The 16841-nt window shown below is 46.9% G+C and overlaps 1 protein-coding gene across 2 annotated transcripts; it reads right to left on the reverse strand.

The window, feature by feature from the left end:
• Nucleotides 1–3745: 3745 nt before the first annotated feature.
• On the reverse strand, nucleotides 3746–16767 carry LOC143285559 (uncharacterized). Of its 2 annotated transcripts, XR_013055698.1 has the most exons (5): nucleotides 16718–16767; nucleotides 15283–15767; nucleotides 12960–13073; nucleotides 5406–8192; nucleotides 3746–5354 (listed from the first exon to the last, which is right to left on the reverse strand). XR_013055698.1 is itself a non-coding variant. In XM_076592946.1 (4 exons), exons 2-4 carry the CDS (start codon nucleotides 15691–15693, stop codon nucleotides 5787–5789), a joined length of 2931 nt encoding a protein of 976 aa, XP_076449061.1. In that variant the 5' UTR covers nucleotides 15694–15767; nucleotides 16718–16767; the 3' UTR covers nucleotides 3746–5786. The 2 variants fall into 2 exon arrangements, 1 of the variants encoding a protein (XP_076449061.1); XM_076592946.1 differs by having other exon boundaries at nucleotides 3746–8192.
• Between the last annotated feature and the right edge of the window lie 74 nt (nucleotides 16768–16841).

Raw genomic sequence — 16841 nt, forward strand, 5'->3', positions numbered from 1 at the left:
GAAACCAAAGTCAACAAAGAACAGGAGGCTGTGCTAACAATCAGAAACCAAAGTCAACAAAGAACAGGAGGCTGTGCTAACAATCAGAAACCAAGGTCAACAAAGAACAGGAGGCTGTGCTAACAATCAGAAGCCAAAGTCAACAAAGATCCAGGAAAAACACTCAAAAAGTTCAAAAGTCAGACTGCAAAAATAACTATTCACATGTCGTGTTTTGGGGTTTTTTTTTCAATCACAAAGCATTTCACAAATAAATCAGACTGTGCAATCTGCAACTGGTGAGTTGTTGTAAACCGCCCCAAACACCAACCATTGCAGTTCATTCCACACACAAAACTAGACAACTGGTGAGTTGTTGTAAACCGCCCCAAACACCAACCATTGCAGTTCATTCCACACACAAAACTAGACAACTGGTGAGTTGTTGTAAACCGCCCCAAACACCAACCATTGCAGTTCATTCCACACACAAAACTAGACAACTGGTCAGTTGTTGTAAACCGCCCCAAACACCAACAACTGCAGTTCATTCCACACACAAAACTAGACAACTGGTGAGTTGTTGTAAACCGCCCCAAACACCAACCATTGCAGTTCATTCCACACACAAAACTAGACAACTGGTGAGTTGTTGTAAACCGCCCCAAACACCAACCATTGCAGTTCATTTCACACACAAAACTAGACAACTGGTCAGTTGTTGTAAACCGCCCCAAACACCAACCATTGCAGTTCATTCCACACACAAAACTAGACAATAATAATAATAATAATGGATACTTATATAGCACACTATCCAGAAATCTGCTCTAGGTGCTTTACAAAAACGCTTTTGATAACATAAAACATATATCTATGTTACATACACACACCAAAATGTGACCACACACACACACACACACACGCGCGCGCGCGCGCGCGCGCACACACACACACTGCATACATACATTTTAACATACATGTGTATCTAACAGCTACCCTAACACATACGCACACATAGGCAGGCACAAACTTACATAGACACACGCACACACAATACACATTCATATACATGCATGTAGTTGTGGACCTGCCACAACTGAACTTATTGCTGAGGGAAAAGGTGAGTTTTGAGACGAGATTTAAAAGATGCGAGGGAATCAGAATGACGGAGGTTATCAGGGAGCTTGTTCCACGTCTTTGGCGATTGAAAAGAAAACGATCTGTGTCCATAGGTCTTACTTCTGACGTGAGGTATCCTGAGAAGTCGAGTATCAGAGGAAGAACGGAGCTGGCGAGACGGGGTATAGATATGGATGAGTTCAGAAAGATATTTGGGGCCAGATCCGTTGACTGCAGAAAAGGTCAGAGTGGATAGCTTATAGTCTATTCGATCAGAAACAGGCAACCAGTGGAGAGACTGAAGGAGAGGAGAAACATGGTCAAATTTAGAAGCTCTGCAAATGAGTCTGGCAGCGTTATTCTGAATTCTTTGGAGTCTGTCTAACAGGTATTTGGGAAGGCCGGCCAAAAGAGAGTTGCAGTAATCCAATCTTGAGAGAACCAGAGAGCATACAAGTGTCTTGGTTGCATCGGTTGAGAGATAGTGGCGGATAGAGCTGATTCTACGCAGTTCCAAATAGGCAACTTTACAGATATTCGAAATGTGCTGTTGGAAGGAAAGAGACTGGTCCAGGATTACACCAAGACTGCGAACAGAGGGAGAAAGTGAAACAGGTGTGCTATTGATCAGAACAGAGTCAGGAAAGGAAGGATGTTGACGAAACTTCTTTGGACAGGTTATCATAAATTCAGTCTTATCATCATTTAATTGCAGCTTGTTGAGAGTCATCCAGTCCTTTAGGCCAGCAATGCACTCCTGTGTTTGAGTCACCAGTGCATCAAATTCAGCTATGGAAGCCGACTGATAAAGTTGTGTGTCATCAGCAAAGCTCTCATGCGACATCGCATGATGACTGATGACATCTGACACAGGAGCCGCATACAGCACGAAAAGAACAGGACCTAGGACGGACCCTTGTGGGACACCACATTTCAAGGCAGATACTCTAGAGTATGTACCATTTACACACACTTTCTGTGTACGATCTGACAGGTAAGACGTGATCCATGCTAGTGCAGTGTCACGAATACCAAAGGAAGTTTTAAGTCTGTTCAAGAGGATAGAGTGGTCAATAGTGTCAAAAGCTGCTGACAAATCTAAGAGAGCGAGAAAAGATATCTTATCTCAACTGGTGAGTTGTTGTAAACCGCCCCAAACACCAACAACTGCAGTTCATTCCACACACAAAACTAGACAACTGGTGAGTTGTTGTAAACCGCCCCAAACACCAACAACTGCAGTTCATTCCACACACAAAACTAGACAACTGGTGAGTTGTTGTAAACCGCCCCAAACACCAACCATTGCAGTTCATTCCACACACAAAACTAGACAACTGGTCAGTTGTTGTAAACCGCCCCAAACACCAACAACTGCAGTTCATTCCACACACAAAACTAGACAACTGGTCAGTTGTTGTAAACCGCCCCAAACACCAACCATTGCAGTTCATTCCACACACAAAACTAGACAACTGGTCAGTTGTTGTAAACCGCCCCAAACACCAACCATTGCAGTTCATTCCACACACAAAACTAGACAACTGGTGAGTTGTTGTAAACCGCCCCAAACACCAACAACTGCAGTTCATTCCACACACAAAACTAGACAACTGGTCAGTTGTTGTAAACCGCCCCAAACACCAACAACTGCAGTTCATTCCACACACAAAACTAGACAACTGGTCAGTTGTTCACACACACACACACACACACACACACGATAGTTTACAGACTTGTGTAGGGAAAAGGTCTAACTGAAAAGGTCTGCAACCACATAAGTATTTCAAATATAGAATGGGACTTTGACAACATTAGTAAATAATAGAAATAATCATTATCTTCAAATTGGACTGCACCAATCAGCATTTACCGTTCAGAATCAACCAAATAAGATGGAATGGTTCCAGTCTCTTTGAGATATTAATATAATAATGATACTATTCTGAGAATTTACTTATTACCACGGGCAGCAGTTCTATTTCAACATGTGCCACATACATCATACGGCATGCTGATGTAATACAGGAATCACAGGAATAACTTACTATAGTGAGCATTGAACCATTACATCGCCAGCTGTGTTCAAGCTGCTAACAGCTGCTAGCAAGCTAAGTCAGCTGCGCAGTACAGCTGAAAACTGGCTGTGCAGTGGGAATGTGGTGTGCTTTCTCACTGCCATGTGGCATGAACTGTCACTGTCAGCAACAAAAACATTTTCGGCCAACTAACTCTCAGTTAGACTTGGAGCTTGCTGTACCATATAGCGTAGTCTAAAGCCAGACTGCTGGTAACAGTGTAGTCTAAAGCCAGACTGCTGGTAACAGTGTAGTCTAAACCCAGGCTGCTGGTAACAGCATAGTCTAAAGCCAGACTGCTGGTAACAGCATAGTCTAAAGCCAGACTGCTGGTAACAGTGTAGTCTAAAGCCAGACTGCTGGTAACAGTGTAGTCTAAAGCCAGACTGCTGGTAACAGTGTAGTCTAAAGCCAGACTGCTGGTAACAGTGTAGTCTAAAGCCAGACTGCTGGTAACAGCATAGTCTAAAGCCAGACTGCTGGTAACAGTGTAGTCTAAAGCCAGACTGCTGGTAACAGCATAGTCTAAAGCCAGACTGCTGGTAACAGCATAGTCTAAAGCCAGACTGCTGGTAACAGTGTACTGTGTAGTCTAAAGCCAGACTGCTGGTAACAGTGTAGTCTAAAGCCAGACTGCTGGTAAATCTGGACTGGTTGAAGAACTTGCCATCGTTCAAACTAAGTTTTAAAAAAGTGGCTGAAAATCACTCCAAAATGGAAGAGAGTTGGTTCAACAATGAGAAGGATGTTTCTGGTACATGTGGCATGAAGTGCTTGCCGAGTTTGGTGTTATTTATTGAAGAGTAGTGCAAGTTTGTTAACCCTAATGCTCAAGTCGCTGAGCGGCACCAGCAGCATTCTCCCTTCAAGTCACTGAGCGGCACCAGCACCGTTCTCCCTTCAAGTCGCTGAGCGGCACCAGCACCGTTCTCCCTTCAAGTCGCTGAGCGGCACCAGCAGCATTCTCCCTTCAAGTCGCTGAGCGGCACCAGCACCGTTCTCCCTTCAAGTCGCTGAGCGGCACCAGCACCGTTCTCCCTTCAAGTCGCTGAGCGGCACCAGCACCGTTCTCCCTTCAAGTCGCTGAGCGGCACCAGCACCGTTCTCCCTTCAAGTCGCTGAGCAGCTGACATAACCTGAACAGTCCATGTTGTCTCACTCAGGTGACAGACCTTCACAGATACCTGTGGGTGACATCCTGACTTAACCTGAACAGTCCATGTTGTCTCACTCAGGTGACAGACCTTCACAGATACCTGTGGGTGACATCCTGACTTAACCTGAACAGTCCATGTTGTCTCACTCAGGTGACAGACCTTCACAGATACCTGTGGGTGACATACTGACATAACCTGAACAGTCCATGTTGTCTCACTCAGGTGACAGACCTTCACAGATACCTGTGGGTGACATACTGACATAACCTGAACAGTCCATGTTGTCTCACTCAGGTGACAGACCTTCACAGATACCTGTGGGTGACATCCTGACTTAACCTGAACAGTCCATGTTGTCTCACTCAGGTGACAGACCTTCACAGATACCTGTGGGTGACATCCTGACTTAACCTGAACAGTCCGTGTTGTCTCACTCAGGTGACAGACCTTCACAGATACCTGTGGGTGACATCCTGACTTGTAACCTGAACAGTCCATGTTGTCTCACTCAGGTGACAGACCTTCACAGATACCTGTGGGTGACATCCTGACTTAACCTGAACAGTCCATGTTGTCTCACTCAGGTGACAGACCTTCACACATGACCGTACTTGTCAGCAGCAGTCCAGGCAGTGGGCACACAAAACACAACAACAACACACGTGTCCACACTCAGTGTGTCAAAGGAGAGATCAAACTGACTCAGACTGATCAGATTTATAAATACAGAAAACAATTAAGCAATAACACATGCATTTGCTGAATTTGTTCATCTGCAAACTTTCTCTGGGTTTAGTACAGACCCCCAAACTAGGGGAAAATGCACACCGATCAAAGGCAATCAAAAGCAGACCTTGTAGTTTCCAGATACTGACCTTTCTTCATTCAGACACACTTTCCTTCAACCATGTTCCACTAACTTGATTAAGAAAGAACCTTTTTCATTCAGATACACTTTCCTTCAACTAGGTTCCATTCAGATACACTTTCCTTCAACCATGTTCCATTAAGAAAGAACCTTTTTCATTCAGATACACTTTCCTTCAACCATGTTCCATTAAGAAAGAACCTTTTTCATTCAGATACACTTTCCTTCAACTAGGTTCCATTCAGATACACTTTCCTTCAACTAGGTTCCATTAAGAAACCCAACAAATTATAACCAACAGATCAGGAACAGTTTTATGAAAAACAAAACAACAGCAAATCATAACCAACAGATCTGGAACAGTTTTATGATTAAGCATGTTATGTTCCATCTTTTCACACTGCAGAATCAAAAAACAAAAATGAAATGAAGTACTATCAAGAAATGATACACAATGGAACAAACCTTCATCAAAACAGCCTGAAACACATCTCCATTCCAACATTCTTCATCAGGGCGGTGGCAGGGAATGCAAACACCTTGAGGTGTCCATTCAAAGAAGAAAGCCAACACAAAGCCAGTTCAGATCCAGTCAAAGCAGACAATGTCCTCCAGGTTGTTGACCAGAATCCTGTCCTGTGCGTCCTGAGCCATGGTGGACACCTCCTTGAGGTCTGTGTTGTCATAGAGACGCACCGAATGCAGGGTCTTCCCGCTGGCAGCGTCCAGGCAGTCCAGGCGCGTCAGGCTGCTCAGCACGTACAGACGTCGCAGCCCGATGCTGCACACACTGCGTGGGAACGCCTGATTGCCCTGTCGCCACAAGGGGGCGCCGCTCTGGTCCCAGCAGCTCACCTCCATGGAGGAGGCGTCCAAGATGACGATTTTACCGTCCTGCGTGGTGCACATGCTGTTGGGTGACTGGAAGAGGGGCTTGCCGTTGTTGTCATTGACGATAGCGACCCTGAGGCGCAGGGCGGGCCCCCCCACGTCCAGAACGTGCACCCCCAGGGAGAAGCGCGCGGCCAGCACGCTGGGGGAGAGGCGGGCGATGTTCAGGTAGCCGCGACACGTGTTGTGGATGTGCTGCATGGACAGCTGCGACCCTGCGATGCTCAGCAGCTGCAGGGTCTTGGCCACGTGGCTGACCACGGCCACCGTGTCCCCGGTCATGTGACACACCCCGTGGGGCTGCGTCAGGTCCAGTGAGGGGCACAAGCCATCCTGCCCCTCCCGCGCCACCTCCACCACCTTCACCCGACTGTTGGCCCGGTCGATCACCACCAGCCGCCCGTGGGGCAGCATGGCAAAGTCAGAGATGATCGGCCGCCGCAAGTCGCCCGCTGAGGACGGGCAGATTTTGAAGATGCTGCGAAGTTTCTGGCTGTCTCCTTTGGGCGGGGCGACAGGTGCTGGTTTTGAGGTCAGCTCCCCCCCTGCTGCCCCTGCTGGCTCAAAGGCCGCTGCTTCTGCCCCTCCTGTGGCCCCCTCCATACCCGCTGCCTTCATTCCGTTCTGGGCAGTGTCTGCTGACTTGCTGATTCGTGCGATGCCGGTGCTGTTCGTTGTTTTGGGTGACGTCATTGTGGAAGAACTGGTCACTGACAGTGAGTTTGCGTTGGATTTTCGTGCTTGCTCGACGGTCACTCTAGGCGCTTTGGTCTGAGGTTTGAGTGAAGCAGAGGCCTGACTGCTGGGATACTGAGTATTGGTTCCTCTGGAAGACGGTAGCATGAGGTCGGCCCCAGGGGCAGCAGGTTTTGGCAGAGCGGGTTTGGGGAGAGTGTGGGCGCCGGACATGGGTGAGGTGGGGGGCATGATGTTGAGCAGGGTGTCATCAGAAGCCGTGTCACCCGCTGCCAGCTTGGGGATGGGTTTGAACTGGCTGAACAGGGCCGTCACGTTCTTGGCTGGCACGAACACGAACCCTGGGTTGTCGGAGCCTCGCTTGGGACTGGCCTGCTTCACTGTGGAGTTGGCGGCCGTGACCACCGGGTGTTTGACGCTGAACACAGAGGGGCCGGAGAACATCTTGCGAGCCAGACTGTTTCTGGGTCGTGCTGGGGGTCGACGGGCATACTTCCTGCCCCCAGCCACAAAGGAGAAGGGGTTCCGCTGGCCGTCACTGCTGTTCCCACAGGCCAGGGACCCCTCTGAGGAAGACGTGGATGCTGCAGAGATGTCTGACGAGGTGGACAGCACGGAGCGACAAGCTAACCTCTCCTGCTGCAACTGCAGGGCAAAACAGGGCGGCCCTGGACTGACGTGGTTCCCCACAGCCGACAGCTTGGGCGGGGAGTGCTCCGGGTTGTTCTCCATCGCCATGGCAGCGGCTGCCACTGGTGCAGTGCTGGCAGCGTTACAGGCAGCGGCCATGTTGTGCCTGGTCAGCGACATCCTGCTGATCATCTGCTTCACATCCTCCAGCATCTTCCGCGCCACGCCCGGCACGTCGAACCGCATGGTGTCCACCTTGGCCAGGAAGGATGTGGCTGCTTCCACATCGCTCTCTGTCTCCTTCAGGTCCTGGTGGCTCACCTCCTGCAGTAACTGCACGTCAGATGTGATCAGCTGCCGTCTCTGGATCTTGGACACGTTGTCCTCCAGCACTGCAATAAACACGCCGATCTGCTCTTCACAGCTGGCCAGGTGTTTCTGGGTTTTGCTTATCGCTTCATGAGTCTTCAGCATGTCATTTTTTTTCTGCTCTTTGAGTTTAGAGATCAGGCTGTCGTAGGCATCGTCCATTTCTCTCAAGCTTGATGTGATGTTTTTGGACAGGACCTCCTTTTCTTCTTTCAGTTTGGCTTGCTTATGTTTGGCCTTGCCCAGGGTGTTCATCAGATTTCTCTGGGAGCTTTCCAGGTGCAGACGTCTTGCTGCGGCCATGGGTGTGACGGAGTTGAGCTTGCTGCACTGACGGTGCTGCATCAGGGCGCACATGGGACACAGCAGCTCGCAGCAGTCCTCACAGAACATCTTCAGCATCTGGAACCACACAGCACTCTGTCCATTTACCACACAGCACTCTGTCCACTGACCACACAGCACTCTGTCCACTTACCACACACCACTCTGTCCATTTGCCACACAGCACTCTGTCCACTTACCACACAGCACTCTGTCCATTCACCACACACCTCTCTGTCCATTTACCACACACCACTCTGTCCACTTACCACACACCACTCTGTCCATTTGCCACACAGCACTCTGTCCACTTACCACACAGCACTCTGTCCATTTGCCACACAGCACTCTGTCCACTTACCACACAGCACTCTGTCCACTTACCACACAGCACTCTGTCCATTTACCACACACCACTCTGTCCACTTACCACACAGCACTCTGTCCACTTACCACACAGCACTCTGTCCACTTACCACACACCACTCTGTCCACTTACCACACACCACTCTGTCCACTTACCACACAGCACTCTGTCCACTTACCACACAGCACTCTGTCCACTTACCACACAGCACTCTGTCCACTTACCACACACCACTCTGTCCATTTACCACACACCACTCTGTCCATTTACCACACAGCACTCTGTCCATTCACCACACACCACTCTGTCCATTTACCACACACCACTCTGTCCACTTACCACACACCACTCTGTCCATTTACCACACAGCACTCTGTCCACTTACCACACAGCACTCTGTCCACTTACCACACAGCACTCTGTCCATTTACCACACAGCACTCTATCCACTTACCACACACCACTCTGTCCACTTACCACACAGCACTTTATCCATTCACCACACAACATTCTGTCCATTTACCACACAGCACTCTGTCCATTCACCACACAGCACTCTGTCCACTTACCACACAGCACTCTGTCCACTTACCACACACCACACTGTCCACTTACCACACACCACTCTGTCCACTTACCACACAACACTCTGTCCACTTACCACACACCACACTGTCCACTTACCACACAGCACTTTATCCATTTACCACACAGCACTTTATCCATTCACCACACAACACTCTGTCCATTTACCACACAGCACTCTGTCCACTTACCACACAGCACTCTGTCCACTTACCACACAGCACTTTATCCATTCACCACACAACACTCTGTCCATTTACCACACACCACTCTGTCCATTCACCACACAGCACTCTGTCCACTTACCACACAACACTCTGTCCACTTACCACACACCACTCTGTCCACTTACCACACACCACACTGTCCACTTACCACACAGCACTCTGTCCATTCACCACACAGCACTCTGTCCATTTACCACACAACACTCTGTCCACTTACCACACAGCACTCTGTCCACTTACCACACACCACACTGTCCACTTACCACACAGCACTCTGTCCACTTACCACACAGCACTCTGTCCATTTACCACACAGCACTCTGTCCATTTACCACACAGCACTCTGTCCACTTACCACACAGCACTTTATCCATTTACCACACAGCACTCTGTCCACTTACCACACAGTACTTTGTCCATTCACCACACAGCACTCTGTCCATTTACCATACAGCACTCTGTCCACTTACCATACAGCACTCTGTCCACTTACCACACAGCACTTTATCCATTTACCACACAGCACTCTGTCCACTTACCACACAGCACTCTGTCCATTTACCACACAGCACTCTGTCCACTTAACACACAGCACTCTGTCCATTTACCACACAGCACTCTGTCCACTTACCACACACCACTCTGTCCACTTACCACACACCACTCTGTCCATTTACCACACACCACTCTGTCCATTTACCACACAGCACTCTGTCCATTCACCACACACCACTCTGTCCATTTACCACACAGCACTCTGTCCATTTACCACACAGCACTCTGTCCATTTACCACACAGCACTCTGTCCACTTACCACACAGCACTCTGTCCACTTACCACACAGCACTTTATCCATTCACCACACAACACTCTGTCCATTTACCACACAGCACTCTGTCCATTCACCACACAGCACTCTGTCCACTTACCACACAGCACTCTGTCCATTTACCACACACCACTCTGTCCACTTACCACACACCACACTGTCCACTTACCACACACCACACTGTCCACTTACCAAACAGCACTCTGTCCACTTACCACACACCACTCTGTCCACTTACCACACAGCACTCTGTCCACTTACCACACAGCACTTTATCCACTTACCACACAGCACTCTGTCCATTTACCACACAGCACTTTATCCACTTACCACACAGCACTCTGTCCACTTACCACACAGCACTCTCCACACAGCACTCTGTCCACTTACCACACAGCACTCTCCACACAGCACTCTGTCCATTTACCACACAGCACTCTGTCCATTTACCACACAGCACTCTGTCCATCTACCACACAGCACTCTGTCCACTTACCACACAGCACTCTGTCCATTTACCACACAGCACTCTGTCCATCTACCACACAGCACTCTGTCCACTTACCACACAGCACTCTGTCCACTTACCACACACCACTCTGTCCACTTACCACACAGCACTTTATCCATTTACCACACAGCACTCTGTCCACTTAACACACAGCACTTTGTCCATTTACCACAAACCACTCTGTCCATTTACCACACAGCACTCTGTCCACTTACCACACAGCACTCTGTCCACTTACCACACAGCACTTTATCCACTTACCACACAGCACTCTGTCCACTTACCACACAGCACTTTATCCACTTACCACACAGCACTCTGTCCACTTACCACACAGCACTCTGTCCATTTACCATACAGCACTCTGTCCACTTACCACACAGCACTTTATCCATTTACCACACAGCACTCTGTCCACTTAACACACAGCACTTTGTCCATTTACCACAAACCACTCTGTCCATTTACCACACAGCACTCTGTCCACTTACCACACAGCACTCTGTCCATTTACGCACTCTGTCCATTTACCACAAACCTCTCTGTCCATTTACCACACACCACTCTGTCCACTTAACACACAGCACTCTGTCCACTTACCACACAGCACTCTGTCCATTTACCACACACCACTCTGTCCACTTACCACACAGCACTCTGTCCACTTACCACACAGCACTCTGTCCACTTAACACACACCACTCTGTCCATTTACCACACAGCACTCTGTCCATTTACCACACACCACTCTGTCCATTTACCACACAGCACTCTGTCCACTTACCACACAGCACTTTGTCCATTTACCACAAACCACTCTGTCCATTTACCACACAGCACTCTGTCCACTTACCACACAGCACTCTGTCCATTTACCATACAGCACTCTGTCCACTTAACACACAGCACTTTGTCCATTTACCACAAACCACTCTGTCCATTTACCACACAGCACTCTGTCCACTTACCACACAGCACTCTGTCCATTTACGCACTCTGTCCATTTACCACAAACCTCTCTGTCCATTTACCACACACCACTCTGTCCACTTAACACACAGCACTCTGTCCACTTACCACACAGCACTCTGTCCATTTACCACACACCACTCTGTCCACTTACCACACAGCACTCTGTCCACTTACCACACAGCACTCTGTCCACTTAACACACACCACTCTGTCCATTTACCACACAGCACTCTGTCCATTTACCACACAGCACTCTGTCCACTTACCACACAGCACTCTGTCCACTTAACACACACCACTCTGTCCATTTACCACACAGCACTCTGTCCATTTACCACACACCACTCTGTCCATTTACCACACAGCACTCTGTCCACTTACCACACAGCACTTTGTCCATTTACCACAAACCACTCTGTCCATTTACCACACAGCACTCTGTCCACTTACCACACAGCACTCTGTCCATTTACCATACAGCACTCTGTCCACTTAACACACAGCACTTTGTCCATTTACCACAAACCACTCTGTCCATTTACCACACAGCACTCTGTCCACTTACCACACAGCACTCTGTCCATTTACGCACTCTGTCCATTTACCACAAACCTTCTGTCCATTTACCACACACCACTCTGTCCACTTAACACACAGCACTCTGTCCACTTACCACACAGCACTCTGTCCATTTACCACACACCACTCTGTCCACTTACCACACAGCACTCTGTCCACTTACCACACAGCACTCTGTCCACTTACCACACACCACTCTGTCCATTTACCACACAGCACTCTGTCCATTTACCACACAGCACTCTATCCACTTACCACACAGCACTCTGTCCACTTACCACACAGCACTCTGTCCATTTACCACACACCACTCTGTCCACTTACCACATACCACTCTGTCCACTTACCGCACACCACTATATCAAATGCCTGTTTTTCCAACCATGCAAAACTTTGTCTATTTACCAAACAAAACTTTGTCCACATATCATACAAAACTATTTACCATACAACACTTTGTCTATTTACCACACAATACTTTGTCTACTGACTGCATTACCACATAAAGCTTTGTCCACTTACTATACAAAACATTGTCCTTTACCATTTGTCTGCTTCCCACATAACACTTTGTCGATTTAGCATACAACACTTTGTCCTACTTGGCTCACTCACACACTTTGTCTATTTACCAAACTCAAATATTCACACACACACATACTACACAAAGACACACACACACACAGATGACAATACACAGTATAGCAATACCAAGAAATCAAATAAAGAAGCAAAAAACATTGAAAAAAACCAAAAAACCAGTAATAAGAGCACCTCTTCTGGATGTTCCAAACAATGCCGGTGCTGCTTCTGGTGCTGTTCTCTGGCCGAGTGGTCATCAATGGCGACGATAGAGTGCTTCTGGCAAGAAGGAATGCTCATGTGCACCTGCAAACAGCACACCAGAGCCCCACATACAACTTGTGGCCTACTGTATGACTCATCAACACTCACTAAAAAATCTTCTGCTTTGTTTTCAGTATCAAAAATGTTACAGTTAAAGTTTCAATAGCCGTTCATAGCCATCGGGACTGTGTCTTAACATCCACTACGTCTAGGGCTTTCCATAGGAAGGTATGGCCCAATCCTGTGACTTAACATCCACTATGTCTACGGCTTTCCATAGGAAGGTATGGCCCAATCCTGTGACTTAACATCCACTATGTCTACGGCTTTCCATAGGAAGGTATGGCCCAATCCTGTGACTTAACATCCACTATGTCTACGGCTTTCCATAGGAAGGTATGGCCCAATCCTGTGACTTAACATCCACTATGTCTACAGCTTTCCATAGGAAGGTATGGCCTAATCCTCTCCTTCTGGCATTTTAACTTTCACACATCAAAGTCAGGCACCCATTCACACCTGGGTGGAGTGAGGAATAAAGTGCCTTCCCCAGGACACAAACCAGGCTGAAACATGATCACTGGTTACTGGTGAACCCTGGATCAGAAGTCCGACACTGAACTGATTCTGCCTCAATGTATGTACTTGAAAAAATTGATTAAAATGTATAATCAAGAAAACACAACAAACAAATAAACAAAACTACAAAAAAGAGAATCAATGATGAAGGATTCAAGGAAGAGCAATGTTGGAAAAAACAATAGTTGTCCCCTCTTTAGTCAACATTGCTTGAGTTAAAGTTGTCATTAGGTAAGTTAACACAATTCTCTGGCCCCAGCCAGCACCTTCTTTATCACAATAAATTTTCCTTGCTTAACTCAACTCCTTGTGAGTGGACTCCTCACAAACCTCGACCCAACTTTTGTGCCCCGGTAAAGTCTATCCACTGCGCTCAACAAGCTGACCCTAACATATCAATTGACCTGTCAACCAAACTTCAAAGAAAGTTACTTATCCATGTATACATTGGAAGTCAATATATTTATTTTTGGTCCCCATCACATTGACTTTCTGGAGATTACTGCACTTCACAGCTGGTTTGTTGAGAGTATAGACAGTGAACACTGATGACACAGTGACTACTGACCAGATAATTCAAAACTACAAGGGTTATTGATATTAGTCCTCTTGTCCAGACAGGAACATATGTGTACACACACATGCGCACACTAACACATATAGATAAGATACTATGTTAGTAACACACACACACACACACACTTCAAATTCCATTTCCTGTCTAGAATAGAATAGAATAGAATATGTCTTTGTTACCAAGTGTACCAGGGTCACAAGGAATATTGGGTGGGGAGGAGGGGGAGGGGGGGGTTAGTACATAACAAGATACGAACATAAATCGAAAATCATACACAAACACAGATACAGTAGAAATTGGGATACATACAAGTGCATATCAATATAGAAACTTGTGCATACTCACACATGCATGCACTGCACACACACAAACACACACACACATACACATGCACGCACACACACACACACAAACTCTCTCTCTCTCACACGTTTGAACAGAAGCTGCATATTACATGTGGATAGGGATGATGACTAGATCTTCAGGTAGATGGTTGTTGGAACACAAAATTTTCACTGAGAAATAGTTGAAAATACATGGCCAAGAGTAGGCTGTCCCCAGACAAGCTTCAACAGAATCTGCCATGCTAGAGAAAATCCAGTTGTTTCCCTTCAAACATCTTTGGAGTCTTGTGTATACAAGGTGTTCACTTCATTCAATATTACGTTCAAGTCAATAGTGGGGTTTACATCACTATATCTTGAAACATAAATGTATCAGATTAGTCTACAATGAATTCTCCTGTGTCTGTGCACACGTGTGTGTCTGAAAGTGTATGCTTTGGACTGATGTATATTTATGTGTACATTGTGTGCAAACACATGTTCCTGCTGTCATAAAATGATATGGTCATGTTTGTGTAAGTACTGTTTCAGTAAATCCAGTATTTGTAATGGAAAGCTGTAAACCATTGATTTTCTCATGTTACTGTTACTTGTGGGTAAGCTGATTAAAAAAAAATGCTGAAAACTATACAGAATATGCGCATACAAAATCAGGCACACACACACATTTTTTCTCTCAACATCAACATAACCTACACAATCAAGACACACACACAATCAAACAACAATAAAGCAGTACAGAATCACACACCTGCATACAGGCTTCGCAGTAGGGGTGAGAACAGTCCAGACAGAAATGCTCGGCCTCTTTGGGGAAGGGCATCTGCTTGGAGCAGGGAAAGCACACCTCCCCCTTCACGTCCCCCTCCTCCTTGCCCTTGGACACCTCTGTCAGGCAGCTGGCCAGGTCCGTCATGATGAAGTTGCTCCGGAACTGAGTGCTCCACTGGGCCAGGGGGCGGTAGGGGTGGGGTGGGTAGATCTCTTCCCGACATACGGGGCAGGTGAAGTAGTTCTGGTTCGGTCCCATGCGGCAGTTTTCGATGTAGCCGTTCAAGCACTTCTGGCAGAAGGAATGCAGGCAGGGCAGCATGCGAGGGTCGTTGTAGGCCTCCAGGCAAATGGGGCACTTGATCACCGACTGAATCAGTGACTCCGCCATGTTTGGGGAGAAGCTGCACTGGGTTCCCTTTTCAGTTTTTAGAGGATGGTGGTTTCATGTACAGCTGCCACAGTCTGAAGTAGAGTGGAAAAAACAAACATCTTTGAGGTAGGAAATGAGTTTGATTTTCCAACCAAAATACACACTCCATAAATACATCATCATGCTCTTTGCTGACAGCCTCTCTCTCTCTCTCTCTCTCTCACATACCAATGTTTAGGAAACAATGACTTTGCTCTTGAATTTGTCTTTATGGGAGCATAAGTTTAAATCAATAAACAATTCTTTTGATAATATGAGTAAAGCTTAAATTAGTACAGTAACCACACACACACACACACGAGAGTGAGACAGAGAGAGAGAGAGAGAGAGAGAGAGACAGAGAGAGAGACAGAGACAGAGACAGAGAGAGTCTGATGACAATCCTGACAAAATACTCAACAAACAACACAAAGAGTAAAATCATGTTCCAGTTATCTTATACTAGACCGAAACATGATCATTAACTGATCAAATACACAATCCTGGAAAAGAACTTGCTTTTTCAATCATTATGATGAAACCCACCTTCTCTACGCACATCTGACTCATCAGAAAACGTAGACAAGATCAAGGAAATATTGGGCACCAGCTGATGCTATTGTTCTTACGATTTTCTTTCTTCTAAAGGAGGAGAAAAAAATACCCCCCCAGCTATTTACAGCAAATCAAAATCTTTTTCTTGTCCTTCGGATGATAGAAATGATTAGGCTAAATGCGATTCGACCGACGCCATCCGTTTGACAGATCTATACATTACAAATCAATGGTTGTCGGAGAATCCCAAAAGAACAAGATCAGGAAAAGGAAAATAGGTCAACATAAATAGCACTGTTGCCACCTTTGTGTTAAACGTTGATGCATTTACAGTTTTATACCTATTTGCATTAAATGTTTTTGTATTCCGCCTATTATAAAGCAATTCATTAATCACGTGCTAGAAATGCAAAGAAACGGTGCAAACCGGAATTGAAAAGTATCTTACTTGTCAGCAAGGTAGCGCAGACATCAAGTCATCAACACCAGACGCAAAGGGACACCACTCGGTCCTCACTTCGCATCCGAAAGTAAGGGTGACCTGTAACCTGCCACCCCTGTCTGCGTGGTTT

The sequence above is a fragment of the Babylonia areolata genome, chromosome 9, assembly GCF_041734735.1.
Source record: "Babylonia areolata isolate BAREFJ2019XMU chromosome 9, ASM4173473v1, whole genome shotgun sequence".
NCBI lineage: Eukaryota > Metazoa > Mollusca > Gastropoda > Neogastropoda > Buccinidae > Babylonia > Babylonia areolata.